Below are 19322 nucleotides of genomic sequence, written 5' to 3'. Positions count from 1 at the left end.
CAACCACTAAGAGCAACATCTAAAGGCTACTGCTACTTTGTGTTGTACAATAAATAGGTTAAGAAGAAAACTGAGTTAAAAGTTTTATTCATTCAACATCTCACATTACAAATATTTAAAAATTATATGCATACTGGTATAAATAGTCATTTGCAAACTATTTAATAACATTAATTTTCCACTAGCACTTCAACAAATGAACTCTTTAAAAAAAGTAACTTGTGTTATATAACTTAGAGTAGAACATACAAAAATATGAACTTAAACGTGAAAATGACTTTAATAAAAAATGAATTACCCTTATTTAAAATGCTATAATAAATACTACAACCTCCCCATACACAGTAAAAACTATATGGAAATTCAGCCAAGTAGTACAATTAACTGACATACTTAAATAACTTTTCCTTCTGATAATATGAGCAATACATTGGGGGGAAAAACATATTAGGGATTAGTAAAAACTAGACACCCACTTGCTAAAAGTTTCACTTCCAAAAAATATAACAAAAAATCTGATGAAAATTATAAAAACTAATTATACTTTAAAATTTAAAAATATAAAAAATAAAACAGTTGAATACAATATTGTCCCAATTCTTACAATGCTATCACAGTAGCTTTAAAATAAGATAATAAAATAAAGCAAATGACCAAAACCTCTTTTATTCCATTTTTTAAAAATAATCTCAAATTTACATTAGTAGAAAGATTGATTTCTGATTCTTTTCTTTAGAAACACCAGCAAGAAAGAGGATTTACTAGAACAGTAGAAAATGACATTTTTAAATGTCTGCAATTAAAAACAAAGAATTACACTGCAAAGATCTTCCAGAAGTCTGAAATAAGTATTGCACATAACTTGAAGTTAACTTGCCACAATTCATCACATTCAAGTTTTAAATCACCTTTTAACAGAAGGTTTCAACTCTTCAAAAAACAAAAAAGGGGTGAATTATCAAGTCTTTCCAACAGCATCCTTATAAAACGTTAAATTCACTCACTGCAAGTTTTAAATTTGCATTCTGCAGAGGTCTGTGTATGGAGAAGTATATACTATACCAAAAAGCACGGGGCAGTGGGGTTCCTTTACATATAAAATAATCAGAAACACTTTATTTTACATTGCAAAAATAACCATGTAATTACTCTGTAACTACATTGTAAATACATGGCCAGTGCCATGCTAGTAAGATAAAACTACATGCTTATTAACCCCTTTGCAAATTGAAGTGATACCCTAAGATTTGTAAACTAATTACATGTTAATTATGTTTGGAGTGACATGGTAACTCCAACTACAAATCCCATGTAATCGGAAGGACATGAAATCACTATTTAAGTACAGAGTAATGTATATAATTGTTTATGCCCTGTAAATTGAAGTGTAACCAAATAATCTGTAAACACGCTTGTCACACAATCACAAGTGAATATTAGTAGAATAACAATTTCTTACATTAGTCATGCATATTAACATTACATGCCTGCTACGTAGCAGGGTCTCTCTTACTTTTTTTAAATATAATTTAAAAGAGCAGACATTTCTGCATCAAACATCTAACATCAATTTGTTATTAATATTAAAAATGGCTAAACATTCACCAAAAACGTCTGCATTTGTGTATAATTTTTAAAAACTTATTAAGAAGCGGTAGACAATTCTGATGTTTCTTTACTTTTAAATTCCTACACTATGTTGATGCGTTTAATTTGAGGGTCTAAAGACAAACAGTGTCATTTGTCACTTTCATGCTTTTTTCTTTAATTCTCAACTTTACATATACTATCTCTTAAATTATATGTACACCAAGTATCTGGTGCTGGGCTAAGATGTTTAAGCAACATGCTTTCTTTTCTCTGCAGATTCTAAAATAGCATTGCCAGTGCACAACATCCATAATTCAAAATGTATGCAGAGCACTGAAATGTATAAAAAGCAGAATATAAGAAAATAAAATTTATTAAAATTATTTATATTAAAAAATGAAGTATATGAAGATCTCTCAGTAATAAAAGTACAAAAAGCTACTCTTTGCAATATGAAAAATTGAGGTATTGCATAAAGAGATATCCCGTCAGTGAAAAGTGTGCCTAAAAATGCTCACTGTTGGAAAAACAAGATATACAAAAGTAGTGCATAACAAATATACATTATGTGCATGACAAAATAAGTTAGCTACAAAAACACTGTACCGAAATTCAGCAGGTCATGTACAAAGGGAAAATTATTATTCAAAGCTAGTTCTCAAACAGTGTTATTTCTTGTAATGGTAACCCATCTCACCTGTTTACTGGGTAGGATCGGCACAATAGCACACCCCAAGCCACCTACAAGCATTAAAAAAATTAAAGGAACATTCCAACTATAATTATGTACTTCAGAGAAAAAAAAAGTCCCTGACAATCTACACAATAGCACTCTCCATTTGTGTTACTGTTGTCAATATTTTCAGGGATTTTGTTAAAAGCAGCTCCCCGTTCTAGACTTTCCTAGCAGACAGCAAATGTCTCCATTTTGACCTTTGGAACTTGATAAGGTATTGTTCATTAAAGCCTGTAATCAAAATAAAAACAGTTTCTCATAAAGATAATCTGGGGGAGGGGAGTTCACAGAGCAGATGTTTTCCACAGCAGTGCTGAGGCAAGTCTTTGGTTTGAGAGCATCTAGGATGGTACCATGCCAGTCAGTCAGTTCAGAAGATTGCCACTGAATTACTTCTATTTTGCCCTCTGCTAAACACACACACAAAAAAAATTTAGAAATCTGACTGGGGCATTAGCTAAAATTCACTTTTTCAGAACTACTCTCCTTCAAGAGACTATTTCAGACTAAACCCCTGCCCCAACCCTCAGCATTCAGTTAACATGTACTGTGTTAATGCACCTCTAGGTAGAAGTGATTTACAATAAAGCGTGCATTAACTCTGCAATGTTGGCACTTCAATTACTGTGATTCTTTTTTCCCCATACTAAGTTCTGAAGAAAACACTTGGTTAGGATTCTCTCTAGAGGAAGAATAAAAGACACATACACCTTTGCACCTCTGTAGTTTTACACTTCTACTTCTTCAGCAAACAGTGTAAATCAGACTTGGAGACTAGTGATGCTTTCTATATTACAGCTAAATTAGAGGATATTAAAACTGACTTTACATCCAAGATGGAAACCAATTAGCAGCCAATTTTAGTTCATGAGACACACTGGAATACCAGAACTTAGATAAAATCAGTGATATCCTTGAGGTATCTTTAGGTTTTTTTATTTTATTTTTAATGTCAAAATGGAGAGCAAAGGCTGACCCCTGATGAATGTTAGTAGATTAGGATATAGAGTTATATATAACCATCAAAAATAAATTCTATATATTTGTCCTTCAGGAGAGGATATGCCAGTTTACTAGTTGTCATTAAGCTAGCTTTGGTAGGATTTCTAGGGCTGTAACCAGACAATTGAGTTCTCTGTTTTACGAAAAAATAAATAAGTGCACTCCCCCCTCCCCCCAACTCCAAAGAAGCTTTACCCAACTTACATTCGGGAATTTTTAAAATGCAGTAGTTTTGATGAAAAATAGAAGCTCTGCCTATCTGATTACTAATCTGGATGTGGTTGGAAGTCGGAGGCACGGTGAGATATATACTGTGCTAACAATTTAGCCTCAAAACCCCTAACAGATAAAAATAATCATTGTTATAATGCTGCTTCAACTTTGCTCATGCATTTTTGTTGCTTTAAACATGCTCTTTCCTGTTAATAGGTAATTGCTAACTTTTTCCATCGCTGTTAAGATTTCAAATTAAAAAACAAGAGGCAAAAAACAGGCTCACTGGGAGGGGTGGGGAAGAAAAGTGTCAGAATAGTCTGATAGTGTTATTGTTGCATGGTTATTTTAATAAAAGTATTCTTATGTTCTTTATTAACAATAATTTAATTAAAAACCAAAATACTCTATTGTTTCATTTCTCTTATCTTATTTTTCTCTCCTCTAAGAAAAGGTTGCATGAAGTAAGGGTCCTCTTGATGCCAAAGACAAGAGGCTGTAACTTCCTTGCAACACATTATCAATATGAAAAGGAGTACCCAATACAGTTTTCAATGACAAGATTCTACAAAATACCTATATTATAGGTCATTCTTTCATTATACTATTGTTAAATTACAGACCACTAGAAAAGGACATGCTATCTTGAATAAGGGGGAGGGCGGGGGGGGGCAGGGATGGGGAGGTGGGGGCACAATCAGGATAACAGAAGAGTGCACTTATTTTGAGGCCTGCATATGAGCACTGCAGTAATCATTTAGTTCCAGCGGAATGAAATATGTCTTGGGCGATCTCCTCCCTCCTTCACCAGGGGCTTGTGGAATTCCCTGCCAGCACGTGAATGGATAGCAGCCCAGCAATATTCACAGTAATACTGCAGACAGGTAACATTAGCACAGAAAAATGGAGCAAATTTTCCACCGCAACGGGCCCCCTGACATTCATCACACAGCTGATCATCCAAGACATATGGCTTAACTTCCACCTGCAGCCAGAAAACAAGAAGAAAGTTTATAATACTTGATGACCGTATGGGTGACATGCTCACTTTAGGTTATTTAATATTTGCATTATGGTATGGCTGTGCAGCCTGCTCAGGAGATTCAGTGGCGTTAAGCACTGCATACCCACATAATGAAGAGGCAGTCTTCTCCTTCCATATAATATTTGCTTGTTGGCAATAAAGACTCAGAAAAAAAAAAAAGTACAGATGCTTTAGGCTGAAAGAACAACCCCACTTCATATATTTATGGAGGGAAGAAGCTAACTGCTACAACTTGGTGCTGGACAGGCATCTCACAGAGTCTAAATGAACCCCTGATTCTGGTTCAGAACATGTATGTACAGTTTAAAATCCTGGAGAACACTGGGCTTGATTTAAAATAAGGTCACACTCAAAAAGCAACACAGAATACCTTATCAGTGAACAACATGAACTGGTTCCACAGCACTGAAATTGCAGCTTGAGGTTGCAAATGTCTACAAATTTCAGTCTGAATGGCTCTTTTTTTTAAATTTCAATTTCATTCACAGCCTTCACCAAGTTGGTATGGGTAATGCATTTCCTCCTCCTCTGGGCCTTACATTTAGTGCGCTCAGTAGACACACACAAGTCACCTGGCCAATACCAAAGGAGAGGACTAGAATAGGTTCAATTCCAATTACATAACTGATGCTATGCAAGAGCACTGAGCTGCAAACCAGCCTTATGTGCATCACTAGCTGATCCTACAAACAAGCTAGAAAGCAACTAAATCTTCCACAGCAAGGGAATCTTCAGCTAGGAAATAGTCTTCAGCTACTTTAGAACCATCTCATCTGGCTTAGAAATAATCCCAGACTATGCCCCATGATATAGGAGAAGGAAGAGGAAAGGTGAGAGCATCCAGCATTCTTGGAAACTCGTACCTAGCAATAACCCACTGGAACACACCAGCTGCATGTGTCAGAGCTGCTTATAGCACTGGTTCTCAACTTTTTAGACTTGTTAGACTCAAGAGACTCTTTGGAAAATGCCAGCTCTTAGTTTTTACTTGGTTTTTTGACTATGGAAAAATACAACAGCAAATCTTCTGTTGCAAAGAACTTGGAAAGACCATAACATGCCAGGATGATTTTAACACTATGAATTCCTGTTAAAAAAATCTGAGTTTATCTTGTGAATCAGATTTGCACACTTAACAGTGCTAATGTTGCATGGCACCCTTGAAAGGTCTCAAGGCACTCTGATCAAGAATCACTGGCCTATAGAGCTGGGAGGTGCAAATGCAGCATGAGAAGGTATATCCACTCTAGCTGTAACCTTGCTAGCTCAGGCACCAAAAACAGCAAAGCTGCAAGAGCACAGGCTTCAGCATAGGCTGCACTGGCATGCTGAAAACTAGTGGCCCTGAATTCAGCGGCTGAAATCTTTTCCACAGCAGCTCCACTGTCCAACTGCTAACTTAAAGCTAGCTTAGTTCTGCCTGTATGTGGTGAAATCGCACTTCCCAACCATAGTGCAGAGCTGCTCAACTACCTACAGTTTGCTGGGGGGGTGGGAGAGAGAGGAAGGAAAAGGGTGGCCAAAGGTAACAAGGGACTTCAACCCCCTCAGAGCAGCCCATGATTGGGAAGGCACTAAGTACCTGATGTGCTTTTTTGTTTCTCCCTCCCCTTGGACTAGGCAATATAAAACTACAGCTTGCAAGAATTCCCCTTTGCAGTAGAGGTTCCCATTCTAGTTATACTTCCCAGTCTTCTCCAGTACCTGTTTAACTGATTGTTTCCTTAACAAACATTTCCTACTATCCAGGATAAGCCTAGCATCTCTAACATTATCCCATTACCTCTGTTTCGCTGGCTTAGCAATGGCCTTTTGTCACCTCTTCTCTCTCGGGAATGGAATGTCAACTGGTTCAAACCCCAAACATGTCAAAATCTCTGTGTCCTTAACTTAGAGCAGTGGGACTTAAACAGCACAAACAGCATCATAAGCACAAGTAAACAACCAAGTGACAGAATGTTAGCTTGACCTTTGAACAATGGAAAGGAAGGAAATTAAGAATTAAAATTCTGTTCCTAACATCCTTCATATCAGCCAGACTGATGACTTGACTCCCCTGACCAGACAAGAAAGGCAAAGAATACCCTTAAGATCAATTCTCATTCCTCCCATATTTTCAAAAGTCATCTTCTGGCTCTTTGGTCAGTTGTCTTCCACGTATCTCTAAATGGAATCAGATTTTTAGCTGGTTAGATTTAGGCAAGATTCTTGGTGGTGACTGGCTTTCACTGAATGTAGCTGAGAGCAGGAGCCACAAACATGCTGTTTTGTCCCTTTTCATATGGCATTGTCATATGTAGGCCCTATCACCTATGCAATTTAAACAGTATTGCTGGCTTGTGTGGGCCAGCAACCCAAATATGGGCTAGCAACCAGGGCTTATGGCCATATATAAATGTCACTGCAGGTTATGTCACTTCCCTGATGTTGCTATTCATGCTAACCAGCCATCAGCCCATAGTTCAGTGAATCCAAATGCAGAGTGGAACTAGCTTAAGTTATAGCAAACACCCAAGACCTATTTTGGGTGGATCGCTCACTGTTGATGGGTGCTGCAGCCCCATTATAGGCACAACTCTTAAGCCAGTTGCTTTAGAAAGGTGCCCTAGAAAGAAGCCCATAGCACCATTCTGTTGGAGGTCTCCCAGAGCATACAGTATTAGAAACCTGTACAACCTGTAGGGCATCTGGCTTTTTGTATTTTATAGTTAATTCATCATATACACTAAACAGAAACAGCTTGGCATTGTCTTCTCCTGCTCAGCATTAAAGGAAGACTCACCCAGTGGGAACCACAGCATCTGGAGCCCTTTTTCCACCACTCTGCTCTTTCTATAGTGGACAGAGACCAGGGCAGGGCAAAGGGAAATGTTTGAAGGTATCTAACATTAAAAAAAAGAAAGCAAATCCTATGGCAGCCTGTGGCTTCCTTTCTCCCAGCCAAAGACATGTAGGGAACCTTGCTCCATTCCAGGGAAGGTTGCAAGCATACTATGAATGTAATCAAGACTGGATATCCAGAGGAATACAAGCTTTGATACAAGTACCAGAGAAGAATAGCAGAGTTTCTTCTTGCATTTCTTTTTAATGCCACAACAATGGGGGAAGGAGACAGAGATGGTTGTGCAATCCTTGCTCAAGCTATCAAGCACTTCAGTGACCAGCCCCACTGACTTCAATGGGACTATTCATACACATGGCTGCTTATGCAAGCAGAGGTTACACAACTGAACCCCAAACAATTTGTTCAGACTCCATGTCAGAGCCAGGACTGGAACAAAGGCATTCCCAATACCTGGCACCATGCTCCAAGCTTAAACTACAAAGCCTTTGAAGTCAGAGTGGAAGCTCCGGTCTGCCATCTAGCTGGATGGGCTGAGGTGCTGTTTTGAAGTAAAGGGCTGAGGTGACAGTTTTTTTCTCTAAGAGAAATATAAAATGAAGCTAACTAACAATTACAGCAGGAAGAACTTGAGATCACAGCACTAACTGGAGGGAAAGACCTGAAAGCTTAAGTCAACATGGAAGAACACTAACAACTTATGGTGGGAAGGGTGACTGCAAGGTTATATGCCTAGCAGAAAATTTGCAAAGCACTCCTATGACGCTCTTCTGGGAGTATGCAATACATTATACATTAACAGCGAGGATCAGATTCTGCCTGCTTTTGCATAGACACAGAGCGGAGTAGGAGAGCGTAAAAACATTTCCTTCCTGAACAGCCGCCTTATTCTGTCTCTCTGCACCAGATCAGCCTTGATGTAAAGCACTTAATTTTTCCAAAGGGGTATAGCAGCTGGCATGCTCCCTTAACGTGCCAGGGAGGTAATCCAAATGCTTCCTTGAACTTCCAATGGTTCTTGAACTGTGGCTCTGCATTGTTGCTTATTCATGTTATGAGCTATACTTAAATAGCAAACTCTTGCCCTCAACATGCAGTGAGTAACATTTACAGTATTCACAGTGGCATTTATACGGAAAAACATTTGTAAAGGCACCAAAAAACAAAAAAAACAAAAAAAGAAAAACCAAGCGTGTGCTTGGCACTTACCCGTTTATCTATCTCTCCATGCTGCAACTGAACAAAGCGGGCACTGATAGCAGCTATGTAACTTTGTTGATTAGAAAATGCAACCCGCCCAGCTCCTTTGGGGTACTTCAGCTCAGGATCTGTGTCAATTCCAGCATAGCACACACCTCCATATAGCCGGTCCATTATCATTGCAAGTTCCACTAGACCAGAAAGTAAACACAGACCATCGTATGGATTTTGAATTTTCTAAATCCCTTTTAAGCCTTACTAAGCAATAAATACACACACTGATTTGTACTTATGACTCCAGCTCCGCTTACAGTCATATAATGTCAGGAACAATTTAAATTTCCTCAGTCTCCTGCCAACATAACATCAGGGTTTCCCCCAACCCCAGCTGTCCAAATGATATTACAGCATAAAAAAAAAAAAATGAATGTACCAAAAGGTATAATACAAGCAACTCACCTGCTCTCAAGGGCCGAGGAACGCCACCAACAAAAATGGTTTTTCGTGGGTCCAGAGGCTGCGAACCATCCATCACAAAGTCGCTATCGCTAAGATTCCAAGGCCGGATCTGAACCTACAGCCAGAAAGCTTTTATTTTTTTTCCATTCCTGATTCAGACTGAGGTTAGCATTTTAGCAGCAGCAACAGTTACAACGTACCCCCTTAAGGATAAACTTAAATAGATTCAAAGTTGTTGTGCTGACTCCACTTGCAAATTGTACAAGTGCCACCAGTTAGAAGTCAGTACTAATAAGCTCTATTAACATGACCCATGCAGATCAGATTTTTCTACTTGCTTGTTATTTAACTAGTATTATAACCAAAGGTCGCTCCCTGCTATGGCACTACATTATCAAAACTCATCTGTACTCTGTTAACTTTAGAGATGCACACACAGCCAGGCCACTGGTGGTGTTTTCATACAGTCAACCATCAGCACCAGGCTAGTCACTATCTCAACAAAACAGGCTCCAATGGTGCAGTTTATTTATAAAGCAAAACTAGTTGTGGTGTTTGCCAACAAACAGCCTGATGTGAAGCACACAAGAGGGAGTCTATTTACTTCAGTAGGCTTTGAACTGGGCTCACAATTGCTGTAGTACAAGTATTTAACTCATTATCTAATAGCCCTTTTTCAATGCTAGTTTTTTCTCTATAGAGAAATGTATTTTGAGAAATGCTTTGTATTCCATGGTGCAATAATAATCTTAAAATATCTGATTATAAACATGCTGTGCACACTGCATCACTGCAGCTGGAATCTAGCAAATATTTTCCAAACAAAGGCTTGTGACAGATTACAAAACCCCCAATGAAAATACAAGGCATATGACTGATAAGGTGTTGCAGGTAAATGAAAGAATTTAGAAATGCCTGTCTACTAAACTGATCTTCCTTTGAGGACTCTCTTTACAAATACAATCAAAGCAAGTATGTCTGAAGCCTGCAAATACACATGCCAGCTGAAGTACACAATTGATAGCTTTCTTATACATCAGCTTTTGTAGCAGTGAAAATTCTACCTACCGGCTTGTCTTTGATAGTGGGGCTGGAGACACAAAGATAGAGTTTTCCATCCTCTTCAATACATGCATCAATCAGAGCCTGTACAGAGCTTTCATCTTGAAACAGCAAGAATGCATAGCCTTGGGAGCAGATAAAACACAGGACTTAAAACTGGGTTTCTCAGAAATTTAATTTTCGACTGTTTTTGGATCTTTAATGTAATTACTGAACCCTTGGCAGGCTGACCCCAAACAGCAGGGACAAAATAAGGAGTAAACAATAAGACCCCAACAACCTTCCCTCCATCTCCACTAAGGCCAGAAGAAAAGTAGCATTGCTATGAATGAAGCATCTGCAAGTACAGTTGTGAATGAGGCCCAGTTCCTCCCCTGGCTACTGTGGGGAACCACACAGCCTCTTGCACAGGGCTGAACATGTGCAAAATGGCAAGGATAAAAAAGCCGTACTGAGGCAGACTAAAGGAGAGAGGAATGAGATGAAGGCAGGACTGAAGTCAAACACAGGAAATGAAGTAAAAATAGTTGAACAATCATAGAGAACATGCTCTGCAGCCCACCACCTTGCAACACCCAGGAAGATACATTGGGAGAGTTTAAAGGCTATTCTCCACATTAGAGATGGGGGCAGTTCACAAAAAGATCTATTAAAAAAATGCATACGTCACATCCTCAAACGGACAACTGGGACCACTAATACTGCAGTGGTCCTTAGGAGAGTGCTTATGACACCAACATCACGACTTACCTTTAGGAGGAAAATAGGATTTGCTTTCTGCCTTGTGAGGCCAGTCCACAATTAAAGGACCAAAGCGACGAAAACTAGCAGTGATCTCATCTGAAGGATGGAGAGAGAAAGAAAGAAGCACAAATGAAATAAAGAAGAATCCACTGAACCTAAATCCCTACAATATAACCAAATATTTTGCAGACTGAAGTGGTTTAGGCAGTGATAACAATGTTTACAGGAGGAAGGGGGAAAACTTTTGACTCATCAGAACATACCTTAGAGAAAAAAGCTGTTCAAAGATCAGGGTTTTGTCTCTATTAATGGTTACAAATCAAAGCTTACAGCCAAGTCCCAGGAATGAAATCAGTGAATCTAAACAGTTACCATAACCTCGCTTCAGGCATTCTTCCGCATAAAGAGTGCAGAGCCCGTGAATTGCTGACCAGCTGCTGAGCAGTCAGCTCTGCCAATCTGCCTTGCAAGCGCTAAAGGTCTGGAGAACGGGGGAAAAGTCACAGGACTCAGTCATGCCTATTCACATCACATGCTTGGACCACATCTGGACACATTATCTGAGCTTGACCTCAGACTAACTTATAGGAAAGCCTGCAGAACAGTTATGTAATAAATGCATCAGAGCAGGCAGGCAGCACGCTACTGCAAAACAAAGTAATAGCTGCATCTATTATTTCAGATCTTCCTTCCGTTACAAAATTTTGCTAAACATTTTACATTTTCTGGATCTCATTATAGCTAATTATAGCACTGACCTTCTTTGAGTCTGGGCAATTTTTCTAACTTCTGGTAAAAACAAGAAACACTTGCAGGAAAAACTCTCAACAAGGATAAAATGTCCTAATCCTGAAGTGGGGTTGTTGGTTGTAGCCACGTTGGTCTAAGGATATAGGCGGACAAGATTCCCTAATCCTGAAGTGGTTTCTTTGGAAGTCTGTGCAATTTTGAGTAGCAAATTTCAACCACCTTGACACTGCACTGCCCAATCCTAAAATCAATGTTATCTCAAATTTGAGGCATAGAGCCTTTTCCCCACAAACTCAAAATCAAACTATTTTTGTCAGGAATTACTGCATAACCTCTCAGATTCCCCCACTGTCCCAACTCCTTCCTTCAGGGGCACTAGCATGAACTTGCCTCACAGGTGCCTGACAACTCAATTGTCAATATCACCATGAAAAACAATGGTCCTTTCAAGAGAGAGTATCAGCAACCCTGGATGACTGTCCTTGCCTGCAGGGTTCATTTTTAATACTCAATTTTGAGCATTTTCCATATATGCCTTAACCTCATTCTTAAATATCTGGGAAGAATGTCACTAGTTCTGTCCTCCCTGAAAGCTGTCCTACATTTAACTGATCTCTATTGGGATAGAGACTGTACTCAGACTTGTAGCCCGCCCCTCTATATTGGCAATTTCTCTGTATACTATGCTTTTCTGAATCAGGGTCAGGAGAACCTTAATTTTTTTCAGTGGGAAGATGGATTTGAATGACATGGAATGCAATTCTTATTTGAGTTGGCAGGCGTGCACTCAGCAGAAAAGATCTTGAGGAAAGTGACTTAAAAAAATTAAGTTTTCCTGCATTAATTTAACCAAAAGACCTCCTACTGTGGTAACTAGGTCCCACACAAACTGAACTGTTCACATGCTCATCAACTCCTGGAACATCAAAAAAGAATCACTTAAAACATCTATTAGAATATGGAGTACATTCCCTATAAATGTTCTATTCAAAATGTCATGTTCCATTTGACCTTTTAAATACTAAAAGCATAAGCCATAGGATCATAAAATCATAGAAATTAAGGGCTGGAAGGGACCTCGAAAGATTATAGAGTTCAACCCCTTTGCTCTGGTCAGGAATACCGCTGAGACCAAATGATCCCAGCAAGGTATGTGTCCAGTCTTCTCTTGAAGACGTCCAAAGTTGGGGACTGCACCACCTCCTTGGGAAGTTTATTCCAGATTCTGGTCACCCTTACCATACAGAAGTTCTTCCTTACATCCAACCTGAAATCATCCCCTAACAGTTTAAGGCCATTGCTCCTTGTCCTCTCCTGGGGCGCCCTAGTGAGCACTTTTTCTCCCAGCTCCCAATATTCACCCCTTACATACTTATAGATGACCACCAAGTCACCCCTAAATCTTCTCTTCCCCAGGCTGAAAAGTCCCAGATCTCTTAGTCTTTCCTCATAGCCTTGTCCTCCAAGCCCTTAATCATTCTTGTGACCTGTCCCTGGACCCTTTCAAGATTCTCCACATCTTCTATGAAGTGCAGCACCCAGAACTGAAGACAGTACTCCAGCTGGGGTCTGACCAACACAGAGTAGAGAGGAAGTTTCACTTCCTTAGCCCTGCTCGCAATGCATTGGCTAATGCATACCAGTATGCTATTAGATTTGTTGACTACAACGTCGCACTGCTGGCTCATGTTCAACCATAACCCTGAGGTCCCTTTCAGCCATCGTGCTGGCCAGGACATTGCCTCCTAATCTATATTCGTGTTGCTGGTTACTTCTCTCCAGATGAAGCACTCTGCAATTATCCTTACTGAACTGCATCTGGTTCCACTCCACCCACCTTTCCAGTTTCTCCGGGTCCGCATGGATCTGCATGCTATCCCCTAATGTGACTGCTTTTCCCCATAACTTAGTATCATTCGCAAATTGGGCCAGCACGCTTTCCACATCCTTATCTAAATCGTTGATAAACATGTTGAACAGCATGGGGCCAAGAACTAAACCCTACAGGACACCACTGGCCACCTCCCGCCAAGATGATACAGACCCATCCACTATAGGACCCATGGTAAAAGTAGCCCTTCTTTTGACAGGATATCAGGCTGTCACGTCACAGTAGCTTACAGTTCAATGTACTCTAATTTCTTTCACCAAAGCAAAAAAATTAAAAAATAGTGGATATTAAAACAACATTCTGGTCAGGAGAAAGCCAAGAAAAAGCCACAGAATATGAATTTTCCAGATTGCAGTTGCCACAGATCTTTAGCTACAGCCCCTGCTACCTCCATATCACAAAACACAGAAGTCTGTGGTCAGAGGGACTCTGCCAGAGCTGCACACTTTGTAGGTGGGTTTTTTAATTGAACACTGCAATGTTTTGCCCTTTGCAACATGCATGGTGGATCTACTACGCATTCTTGGCTCCTCAAACATATATACCCCTGTACTGATTCTTAACCACTGCCAAAGGAAGTCAAAGAGTGACACTTTATATGAGGAGTTGAATGAAGAGCCAGAAGCTGCTAGGGCTTTAACAAACCTAATAAAACTACTGATAATGTTACAAGAACATAAGAACTGCCATTTACTGGGTCAGAACATAGGTCCATCTTGCCCAGTATCCTGTTACACAGTGGCAGAGAGTGGATGCTGAAAGGGAGAGTGAACTGGGCATGACCAGAGGGTTTTTTCCCCCCAGTTGTTCCTCTCTCATTTGCAGCCTCCAGCATTTAAGGTCTAGAAATTCTAGTTCAGAGGCTGTATCCCTAACTCTCGTGCTCAACCACTACTGATGCTCCTTTCCTCCAAGAATCTGTCCTATTCCTTTTTCAATCTGGCTAAGCTGTCAGCTTCCACCACATCTGGTGGCAATGAGTTCTATATTTTAATGACCAGCAGAGACTTCTTATGCCTAAAGAAGGGTGACTGCGCCTGAAAGCTTGCTAGAAACTTTTCTCCACCTACTCAGTTAGTCTAATAAAAGATATCACATCTACTCAAAGAACCTAGCTGACATTTTAATGACACACTGGGTGAAAAAGAACTTCCTTTTGTTAGTTTTAAACTTACTACCTACCAGTTTCATTTCTGACACCTGGTTCTTATATTATGAGAGACGATAAATAATCAATTCCTATTAACTTTCTCTTCACTATTTAGTATTTCTGAAACCCTTATCATGTTCCCCTCAAGAGTCCCTTTCTAAAGTGAATAGGCCTAGCTTCTTTAGGTCTCATCTCATATGAAAGTCCCTTGATACTAATCATTCTTTTTGCTCTTCTCTATACCGTCTCTAGTTCTTCTATGTTCTTTCTGATGTGTGTGCCAGAACTGGGCACAGAATTCAAGGGGTGGACACAGTATGATTTATAAAGGGGTATGATGATGCTTCCAGTTTGGTTTACAATTCTCTTAATAATCCCTAACATTTGCTTTGCCTTTTTGATGGCTGCTGCATGCTGAACTCATGTTTTTAGTAAAACTGTCCACAGTGATTCCAAAATCTCTTTCCTGTGTGGTAACAGCTAGGGTAACTCCCATCATAGTGTAAGTATAGTTTGGGTTATTTTTGTGAAGTGATGCACCTGGGCACTTACCCATATTAAATTTCATCTGCCATTTAGGTGCCAATTTGCTCAACCATGCCAGATCCTTCTGTAGATCCTCACAGTCTTCCTTGGTCTTTACTAGGCCAGTGCGAAGCGGCTAGTATTCACTTTGGATTCGGTCAATTTTGGGGAGAGCGATTCGATTTGGAGATTCGACTCACTGTCCTGAATCGATTCAAGATGGTGATTCAGCAGAGCCCCCCATGTAGCATGGGGAAGAGGGGTGCAACAGGGATCGCACCCCCACCCCCCGCCTGGCAGAAGCTGGCGAGTTAAGGGCTTTTTTTTTTCTTTTAAAGAGTTGGGGAGTCAGGGGGTGCTCAGTGGGACTGATAGATTCCAGGATTAATTACTCCAGGAAGCAGTCTTTTATAACTTCAAGAAATTTGGTCTCAGTCTATTTGTGGATAGTTGGAAGTCACCCATTATTACTGTGTTTTCTGCTGTCTCAGCTTCTCTCATCTCCTTTAGTATTTCTAGTTCACTGCTGCTGTGCTGGTCTGGGGTCAATAGTCAAACCCAAGGGCTAGGGACAGAAGTTACACATAAACTGGTTTAAGTGATCAGAAACTGGTTTAAAACTGTAACAGAACATAAATTCAGGGCACATAAACCAGTTTTAAAATGGCCAAAACCAGTCTGAGATAAACCTGGCCGAATGTAGTGTCAAACTTAATTGATTGAGGTCAGACTTGTTAATGGAACTTCAAACCATGAAGGGGTTTGGGACAAAGTTAAACCAGAGCCCCCCAACATCCCAACATGCTCTGCAACCCTGGGCTGTGCTGCGCTGTGCTGTCTGCTCCAGAGGAGCAGGGTTGGCCCTGCACCTCTGCTCCTTAGCCAGAGCAGGGAAGGGGGCATGGGCAGGGAAGAGGTTTATTTCCCCTGGAGCACAGCAGTCCCTGCTAGGCATTTCTCCACTCCCTGCTCCTGTGGTGGGGACGTGGCCAGCCCCAACAGCAGCGTGAAGCAAATGAAGATGGAGGTTTAATCCCCTACTCTGTCCTACATCCCAGTGGCACAGACCCCAGCCGGGGTCTGCCTGGCTGGGCAACAACAGCCCGTGTCAGGCCTCCCCCCATCGCTGCTGCAGGGGCAGGGGCACAGCCAGGTGTTGGCTGGCAAGGCCACCTGAGGTAAAGGGGGCAGGGAGAGGGTTTAATCCCTCTCTCCCCTCCAGGCAAAGGAGCCCATCAGGCATTCCCCCCGCACTGCCCTGCCTGGCCTCACCCATCGCCTCAAGTGAACTGGTCAGGGAGGGGGTTTAATTCCCCTCTCCCTTTCCCACCAGCACAGACTCAAGCCACAGTCTGCCTGGCTAAGGCGCAGCAGCCGGTGTCAGGTAACTCCCCCCCTCACTGCTGCAGTGGCAGCGGAGGGGGTATGGCCCCCTAAGGCAAAGGGGGCAGGGTTGGGGTTTATTCCCACCTTCACCCCCTTCTGCCCCCACAGGACCGCTGCCTCCATCCATCACTCCTTGCGCGGGGTGAACAGCTGAATAAACCCCCTTCCTGACCCCTTCGCCTGGGGAAGCCATGCCAGCTGGCCTCTAGCCATGCTCCTGCCCCTGCCACTGGAGCGGCGAGAGCAGTACGGACCCTGCCAGGGCAGCAGCCCCTATGATAGTGTCCCAGGAGCACAAACCTCTTCCTGGAGGGGGTGCTGCACTGTGGGTGGAAGTGGGGTGGACAGAGCAACTGCAGACTACATGGGGCAAGCGGCGGCAGAGTGCTAGGGATCTATGGCCACCCCTCCAAGCCCTGGTGCTGCCGCTCACCCCACGCAGTCTGCGGCAGCTCTGCTCAGGTCCATGCCAGTGGGACAGAGAGCAGGGAATTAAACCCCCTCCCTGGCCAGTTCACTTGAGGCTACTGCTGGGGCTGGCCATGCCCCCCAGCGCTCCAGCAGTGTGGGAGTGGGGGGGGAGGGAGAGCTGCCTGACAGGGGTTGCTCTGCCCCGGCCAGGCAGACCCCAGCTGAGGTCCCAGGGAGAGAGAAAGGGTGGAAATAAACCCCCTCCCTGCCCCCCTCACCTCTGGGGGCTATGCTTGCCAGCGCCCAGCTGTGTCCCTGCAGCAGCAAAGGGGGACCCTGGCACAGGCTGCTACGCCCCAGCCAGCTGGGGTCTGTGCCACAGGGGCAGGGGGCAAAGGTGGGTATTAAACACCCTGTCTCCATTTGCTTCACGCTGCCACGGGGGCTGATCATGTCCCTGTCGCTGGAGCCATGAGCACAGGGGTAGGAAATGCCTGGCAGGGACTGCTTCACCCTTGTCCCTCCAGGCATCACTGGGCTGGGGTCCCTGCAGGCCAGGGTGGGGGTTTAAACCCCTCCCCAATCATAATCAGGCCTGCCCAGGCCCACCCCCCAAGCGCCAGCCCAGGCCCGCCCCCTTTCATTGTAGCCCAGGGCTCACTCTAGCACCCCCTGGGTTCTGGCCTGAGCCACTGCAGGCATGTCAAAAGTGAAGGTCTATTTACTTGCAAATTGGTTCAATCTATGCAGATTAGACTAACCTGCAAAGATTGAATCAATTCAGACTCTCTTTTTGAACGCGTGTCCCTAGCCAAGATGTACTTCTTTTCTTCTTTTTTTTATTTCTACTCTAAACTTCTGATTCCTGTCCAAAGTTTTAACGTGTTCTGAGGCAAAGGCAGGACTTTATCCTTTACTTCCGCCTTCTCACCTACTTCAAGTTCAAGTTCTGTCTGAAACGTGAGCAATATACAATTGAACAGTGTTCAAATACTAAAGTGTGGATGTTTTCAAAGCTCACAGGGCTGCAAGACACTCAAGCAGCACAGTTCAGTGTGAAATATTATACAGTTCAAGTGGGGGAAAAGCAGCTTTAAAACAGCTTTGTGAAAAGAAACTTTCGAATGAGTGGGTTTTTACACATGCAATATCGTCATGAGGCAGAGGGAAAACGAAAGAAAGTGCTAAATTCCTCAAAGAGTAACCAGTAAATATTATCCATCTGATCTGTACTTTGCACCTAGATTCTCATCTAATGAAAGGATGACAGTCAAGATACTGCATCTATCAGTCAGGACACAACTGCTGAACAAAGACCGTTTAAACAATAACCCCTCAAATGTTAAGGTCTCCCTATGGCCAACTCCTTAAACAGATCAGTCTGGTTTCATGGTATAGGACAGGGGTCAGGCATCTACACAGCCCATGGGCAGAATCCAGGCTGTGAAAATACCAGATCTGGCCCATGGCAGCTGAGCAAATAGGCAGCATGGTGCAGCTGAAGCAGCAGAGGTGGTTTCCCCAGCGTGGTACTGCTTGCCTTGTTCCATCTATTCCCTCAACAGTATTTGCTGACTGTCCAAGGTGCAGAGATTTGTGGCCCTTAGCATGGAGCCAGGCCACAAGCAATGGCCCTTGGCAACAAAAGATTGCTGATCCCTAGCATAGGAGAACAAACAGCTGTCTCATTTCTATGTTATAGCTAATTAGCAGCTCCTTATTTGCAACTTCAGAGCCATAGCATACTCTGCGTTAGGATATGCACTGTTTATCTTCTAACAACAAAGTCATGGAAACTAGGGCTCCACAAGTGCTGGGGCTCCTCAATACCACTTTGGGTTTGGCTCACAGTTTGTAACACAACAGTCAAAAACAACCTCCTCCTCTTCCCCTCCCTCTCACTACCCCTACCTCATAGACAAAAAGAGTACATGCCATCACTGGTCACTTAAGTCTATGCCAGTATTTTTGGTTGCATGCATTTCTAAGCATACCTTCATCAATATCTGGTGGCAATCCCCCAACAAACACCTTGCGGGAATACCGTTCCACCCTTTCTCCATTTTGGTGAGAAAAGCAGTGTGGTGATCCTAAACCACTATGGAGAGTCTGGTCCCCACGCCCATCATCCAAGAACCCGTCTTCCATTGGAAACAACGAAGACTGACCTAAAAGAAAAAGAAGGAAAAAACAAACATACTAACAGAACAAACCATACACCAAGATAGTAGTATGTAAAAAAAAACAAAATAACCAAGCATTCACAACTTGTTGTATAAGCAGTACTGCTGCTTGTAGTCTTCTCCTTTATTGTAG

At 42.1% G+C, this 19322-nt stretch overlaps 1 protein-coding gene across 5 annotated transcripts in view; it reads right to left on the bottom strand.

Moving 5' to 3' along the window:
- Positions 1-70: 70 nt before the first annotated feature.
- Positions 71-19322, bottom strand: part of CPEB4 (cytoplasmic polyadenylation element binding protein 4) — a 74341-nt gene continuing 55089 nt past the window's right edge. For all 5 annotated transcript variants that reach the window (XM_019478400.2, XM_019478398.2, XM_006270850.4 and 2 more), the window contains 6 exons: positions 19001-19174; positions 10900-10989; positions 10156-10274; positions 9088-9202; positions 8638-8819; positions 71-4526 (listed from right to left, as the gene is read on the bottom strand). In XM_019478400.2, coding sequence (XP_019333945.1) covers positions 4299-4526; positions 8638-8819; positions 9088-9202; positions 10156-10274; positions 10900-10989; positions 19001-19174 — 908 coding nt within the window. In that variant the 3' untranslated portion in view covers positions 71-4298. The remainder of the gene's footprint in view (positions 4527-8637; positions 8820-9087; positions 9203-10155; positions 10275-10899; positions 10990-19000; positions 19175-19322) is intronic.

Source organism: Alligator mississippiensis, chromosome 9, assembly GCF_030867095.1.
Source record: "Alligator mississippiensis isolate rAllMis1 chromosome 9, rAllMis1, whole genome shotgun sequence".
Lineage (NCBI taxonomy): Eukaryota > Metazoa > Chordata > Crocodylia > Alligatoridae > Alligator > Alligator mississippiensis.
The sequence above is the reverse complement of the archived record's forward strand: the minus strand, read 5'-3'. Positions and strand labels throughout refer to the sequence as shown.